The sequence below is a fragment of the Rhipicephalus sanguineus genome, chromosome 4 (genome assembly GCF_013339695.2).
Source record: "Rhipicephalus sanguineus isolate Rsan-2018 chromosome 4, BIME_Rsan_1.4, whole genome shotgun sequence".
Lineage (NCBI taxonomy): Eukaryota > Metazoa > Arthropoda > Arachnida > Ixodida > Ixodidae > Rhipicephalus > Rhipicephalus sanguineus.
This window is the reverse complement of record NC_051179.1, coordinates 23,438,420-23,444,608: the sequence shown is the minus strand read 5'-3', so window position 1 is coordinate 23,444,608 and position 6,189 is coordinate 23,438,420. Positions and strand designations below refer to the sequence as shown.

The 6,189-nt window shown below is 53.9% G+C and overlaps 1 protein-coding gene across 1 annotated transcript; it reads right to left on the bottom strand.

Annotated features, from left to right (window-relative positions):
* Window positions 1-216: 216 nt before the first annotated feature.
* LOC119389606 (GRB10-interacting GYF protein 2) lies at window positions 217-5,930 on the bottom strand. The gene has a single exon (XM_037656955.2). The coding sequence runs from the start codon at window positions 5,797-5,799 to the stop codon at window positions 1,849-1,851; it is 3,951 nt and encodes a 1,316-aa protein (XP_037512883.1). The 5' UTR covers window positions 5,800-5,930; the 3' UTR covers window positions 217-1,848.
* Between the last annotated feature and the right edge of the window lie 259 nt (window positions 5,931-6,189).

Sequence of the window (6,189 nt, the reverse complement as noted above, 5' to 3'; positions counted from 1 at the left end):
CAATTTCATTTCCCATTATATTCATTTCGAACAAAGAAAAATTATACTTTTGACGAGGCTCTTGGAAAGTGGCTCGTAGAACAAACTGTCAAACATAGTAGTGCCTTCAGCACTTCAAAGGGTTAAAGGAAGTTTCGATAACTTACTGAGCCCTGACGGCCCTGTTGCACACTCATTTGAAGCAAAGCAAAGCTTACAAAGTAAACACGCCGGGACTGGCATGAAAACCAATATGGTTTATTTCGAGCAGGCATTTCGTTTCTTGTTGTTTCAATTTTCTTTTTTCGCTTGTCATTGTACAGTGATGCAATTCACACAACACGTCATATTTTACAAAAAATTACACAGTAGAATGGAGCTGTGTACACACACCAGGTCTTAAGGCACTCGCTGAGACGGTATGTACAGAGCGGTGTATTGCATTCAACGGTGGCACACCACGTTTTTTTTTTCCTTTTTCCGTTTCAAAGGGACACGCACGCAGAGTGAGATGACGGATCACGAGACAAACATGCCGGACAAGCGGCGGCAAAGGAAAGGACACAAGTGGCTATACGGGAGGTGTTCGTTTTAACGAGTTTTTCTTCGTACAGCGAGGAGCACAACAGCTTCGTTAGTGGTCGAGGCAATCTAGGAACCTCGAAGAAAGAAAAAAAAATGTATATTAAAAAAAAAACGAACAGAAGAAATAGAGCGAGCTAGAAAACTGACTCGAGCAAAACTACTTCAGCGTGTGTACGAATAAATGTGCATAACCCTGGGAGGCTAATTAATAAAATGGTGCGCCAGAAAAAATCATTCCCCCCCTGCCCCAACCGGATCTGTTACATAAGCTGGCTCAGCTAGCCACAAAATAAAACAAAGAACGAGCAATGAAAAATCGTGACAGTTTCCTTATTGGCGCGTAAAAAATGCGGCCTATTCTTATAAGAGCTTAAAACTAAAAAATTAACGCACGCTGTCAAAGGGCAATGGCACAAGCCTTAAGCACTTTTCCAGCCTACTGAGTAAGAAAACTACGCTACAGCCTGCCAGCATTCACTCCTATGACACACTGGTCTCGACATCCAGTTTAAAAAAAAAAACAGTTCGCCGCACCATGAAAAGAATAACGCATAAAAGGAAGGAAGGAGTGCTGCGTGCTTACCAACCTGCATGTGAGCTAAGGCAAAAAGTTGTTGGCGCCACTGGTCGACAACAGAACGTTTTCACACAGACAAAAAGAGAGCATGTTTCTTCGCACGGCATCACAGAGTCGTGCAAGAACTTGGCACAGGAAAAGGAAAAGGGAGCATGGCGCAGTACAGTCAGTCACACTAAAGAGATAAACGACAACCAATCTCTGTTTAAGTACAAAAAGAAATAAGGCAACGTGAATAAACCGAGACAGTGCACACAATCTTTAAACGTGGACCTATAGGTCTGAGCACTACGTGGTAAAATTTGTGGTATAGTGACAAGCATTGTGACGTAAAAACCAGTTTTCTGCACAGCCTTGGAAGAAGTGACTACATCAGCAGCACAAATAAAACAATTCGAAATAAAGCTTTGAACTTGAGTGCTGGTTATAAGCGACAGCAGCATGAGCAAGGGTTAAGAAAAAAAAAAAAGGAAATCACTACGCTCACTTGCAACATGTGCAGCCTTAACGAAAATGTGGGAGGCAGGAGCCAGACAGGTTGAGGTGCTACCGTTCTCTCACTCCCCTCCACCTCTCCTTCTTTTTTTAATAAATAATTGAAAATGCCTTTTTGTATTTACAACACATCCGTATTTCTGCCCCTTTGTTTCTTTTTGTCTATGGCAAACTGTGAGTGCCTGTGCCGTACGCAAACAAAACCACATCCTTTACAATCCTTCGACACGGTCGATTTCACCTGCATTGAGCCGTGTCGGGTCGGCCTGCACTGTGAAACCCAGCAGGGAGCTGTCCACCTTCTGCATCTTCTTCTTCTTCTTCTTGGAGCGCGCAGCTGTGAACCCATCGTTGGAGTTGGCTGCCGCTGCAGCAGCCCCCGTCACACTGGAAGCTGAGCTCACAATTGGCACAGTGAACGCTTCGTCGGACTTGAGCGCGGAGCCCGCCTTCTGGTACTGCTCTCGTTTCTGCAGGAACTGACGCACAAAGTCTGTCGTGTCCTGGCTGTTGCCGAAGAAGTTGTGCACGTACTCCTGCACCTCGGCCGGAGACTCAACGTCCTTGAGTATGGCCACCACCGTGGGAATGTCCAAGTACGACTGGATGCCACCCAGCCTCTGCACGCACCACGCCGTCAGCTCGTCTGTAGGTGCCGCCTTGGCATGCTCCTCGAACAGCTTCATCACTTGCTCTTCGGCTCTCTTGCTCTGCTGGCCCTTGGAGCTCCGGCCGGTGGACGACGAAGACGCACCTCCTCCTAACGATGGAAAGCTGGACGCGGGCTTTGCTGCCTGCTTTGGCGCCGGCTTTGATGTGGGTGGCGCGGCGGTGGCAGCCTCGTCCCAGAAGCCTCTCGAGGAGTCTTCGTCGGGAATGAGGTCGAGATACTGAAAACTGTTGTTGAACGATTTCAACAGGTTGTTGGTGGAGCTTCCCCAGGCGCCCGCAAGTTGCAGGATGCTGCTTTCCTGCTGCCGCATTATCTGCTGTTGCTGGCGCTGCTGCTGTTGGGCTTTCTTCATTTTATCTGCCCGCTCGGCCTCCTCCTGTTGAATCTCTGACAGGGACTTCACAGCACCAGAGGAAGAGGCCTGAGCCCGCGACGCCCACGTGAGGGTTGCCTTGTGTTGCTGCTGTTGCTGCTGCTGCTGTTGCAGCAGCATGGCCTGCTGCATAGCTTGCTGCTGCTTACGTTGCTGCTGGAGCCGTTCGGCTGCCAAGTTCCTCTCTTTCTCCTCCTGCACCCGCTGAATCTCAGCAAGCGAAAGAGCAGACGATGACGCTGGTTGGCTTGCCTTTCCGCCCCACACAGGACCTTGCGGCTTTTCCGGCTTCGCTGTCTCCGCCTTCGGCTGCAGCTTGGGAGGCTGCTTGAGGGCCATGAACTCGTCGGCGTCTATTACCGACACCTTGCTGGGACTCTTCTTCACGGGTTGCACAGACTGGGCTTGAGCTGCAGCTGCCGCTTGAACGGCGGCAGCAGTTGCCGCAGCTTGCCTGGCCTTCTCTTGCCGCTTCTTCTCCTCCGCAGCTTTTCTTGCCTCCTCGGCGGCTCTCCTCTCCTCCTCCTTCCGTTTTTCGACCTCGAGTGCCCTCCTCCTCTCTTCCTCTATCCGCTGTTGCCGGAGCATTTCTTCTTCCAGTTGGCGCTGTTCTTCTTTCCTCTTTTGCTCCTCAATCTTTCGCTTCTGCTCTTCCAGCTTCCTCTTCTGTTCCTCCAGCTTTCGCTTCTGCTCCTCAAGCTTCCTCTGATGTTCTTCCTCCTCTAGCCTCTTGCGCAGCTCTTCCTCCTCCCTCTTCCGCCTTTCCTCTTCCTCCTTCCTCAGTGCCTCTGCCTCCTGCTGCCGCCTCTTCTGCTCTTCTTCCTCCTTGCGACGCTCCTCTAGCAGTCGCCGTTCCTCCAGCAGCCGCCGCTCCTCCTCCAGCCGCACCTGCTTCTGCAACTCCTGAGCTCGTCGCTCCTCTTCCTCCTTTGCTCTCATCTGCTCAGCCAGAAGGCTTTGCGACGCCAGCTGCTGGTGCTGTTGCCATAGGGTCTCCATGATGTTCCTGGTGGGCGCGGCTGGCATGGCCAGCGATGCTGACACGATGCTAGAGTCCGCATCCCAAACACTGGTTCCCCTCGACTCGGGGGCGGGAGTTGCAGAAGCTGTGGTCACTGGCTGAGGCGGCCAGTTTGTTTCAGTCTGGGGCTCCTTCATGAGTGATGGAGGCAGTCCGAACATAGGAGGTGGTCCCACAGAGCTCAGCAAATTCATGAGAGGCGTTTGGTCGCCAAATCCGGCAGGCCTAGACAACGAGTGGCTGGCCATGTAGTACTGCAAACAGATTCTGTTTTGGTCCATGGGAGATAAGTTTGCGAATGCCTCGTTTGTCTTCAGGCTGTTCTGTATCTGCTGCATGGCGGCTAATCTGTAGACTTCCTGCACGTACTGCTGCTGTAGCGCATAATTCACCTGACCTGGTGGCATGTTGGGTAGTCCGGGATGAGGGAGACCTCCGAGGCCCATACCGGAAGGCACACCAAGTTCTGCACCGTGTGGAACTTTGAGTGGCGGTGGTTGCTGGGTGGCAACGAAAGGTACAACATTCCAGCTTTTGATCAGTGTTCCAAGCTTTGAGAAAGCCGCATCACACACCCTCTTGACCATCAAGTCCATGGTGAAATAGCCAGCCTGAAACCATTCCATCATTTCGGCAGATGAAAACGGCCCCTGAATGTCACCTTGAGGATCCTTGTATAACCATCTGTACAAATGTTCTGGCAGGTTGTGCTCCCCAACTACGGTCTGTGACACAAACTTTTTCTCTTCTTCCGCGGTCCACTCGGCCATCATGTTCTCCGCTGCCTTTGCGAGGTGTGCGAAACTGTCGTCCTTGGGCGACGTGGAAACCACCTTTGACGCGTCGTCTTCGACGGGTTTCATCTGCACCGGTGGCACGGCGTGCAACGTTGGAGCGGGAGGGATTGGTTTCGGGGGGCTTCTAGGCGGCGAACTTTCAGCTTTTTGGGGCGACGACGGCACGGGCACGGGAGCGGGCGGCGACTTGGGCTTCTCCACTGACGGCTCACTCGGATGACTGACGCTGGGAGACGGCGGCTCTTGGGATCGCTTCTCTTCGCGTTTGGGGAGCGCTCGCGCGTCCGGCGTCGGAGCGGGCAGTATATCGTTCTCCCACGATTCTTCCTCGCTGTCTTTGGTGTCGACGAAAGCGCCTTTCGCGTCGAAGCAGCCCACCTTCTCTGTGTCTCCCTGGTCCTGAATCCACTCCGGCAGCTGTTCAGAGGAGTGACTGCCGCCGCCGCCGCCGCCGTGCTCCTCGAGCCAGTGCCGACCGAGGTCCTTCTTGAGGGGCCCGTTGGTGACCGCGGAGGGGGGCCCGTCGTCGCCGTCGCCGTCACCCTTGCTGTGGTTGCGCCACGACTTCCACTTCTCGGTTGAGGCAGCACGACCGCCGCCGCTACGCCAGTTGTCGTCCTCTTCGGCGTGGCCTCCGCTGCTCCGCCAGTTGTCGCTGGTCGCCCTGCCGGCGCTTGCGGCCGTGCCCGCAACAGAGCCGCCGCCTCCGCTGCCGGCTGGTGCGCTTTCTTTTCTGAATGTGTCCCCGTCGTAGCTAGTGCGTCCCACAAAGGGCCGCTCGGGCTTCTTGTCTCGCTCCTCCCAGCGCTGGTCTCGCTCGCTGAGGCTGTGGCTGCGCTCGAAGGGCCTCGGGCGGATGAAGGCGCCGAACTGACCTTCGTCCTCGCCGATACCTCTCTGGTAGCCGCTGCCACGACCTCGGCCGCGACCCCGGTCGACCGAGCCGCCTCGGGCGCCTCGACCGGGACCCGCACCGGGCACTGCGCCTTTGCCCACTGTTAGTCGTAGCACTGCGTCACTGTTCACGGATCGCGCCCAGACGCGTTGCTCTTCTTCCGTCATGGTGACCAGGGCCAGAGGCGGCTGTGTGTTCTCCACGGCCAGCTGCTGGAATTCCCGAAGCGAATCCGGCATGGGCACGTTTTGATCAAACATCGCCAGCATCTCTTCCCTGCCGTATCGGTATTTTGCGAGCTTGTACTTTGTTACTCCGGTCGACGGAACCGGGGCAGCAACGCCGTTGGTCTGCGTGAGTGCGCGGATCCACTCGGGACCAAACTTCAGTGCCGTTTCTTCCATTTCGGAGTGCTCAAAGCTCGGGTTTCGCGCTGGGAAAGTAAAATTAAACCCTGACACGACAGCAACGATCAAAATGGCCGACAACTTTCTACGGGACCAGACAGAGAAATGCAAGGTCTCGAAAAAGAGTTATCGCTTTGAAGGTGGCGCTAGCTATCTACGCAAAAATAGCGCCTTGCAAAGCGGTTGCTTGAGATGCCGCTATCCAGCACGCTGTACATTTCATCTAATATAAGCGAGAATTTTAGAGAGATATCTACGGGCGGGTTACTTAAACGAAAATCAGTTCAGAGCCTGACATCTTACTTGGGACGCCGCTGACGCAAGCTCGCCTCTGATCAGCTGAAGCGGCAACTGCAGTGAGCGCGTGCCTTTGTAGTTTTCTTTTAC

Bases quoted from the DNA above. Each gene is read 5' to 3' on its own strand.
- LOC119389606 (XM_037656955.2), bottom strand. From the start codon at position 5,799: ATGGAAGAAACGGCACTGAAGTTTGGTCCCGAGTGGATCCGCGCACTC.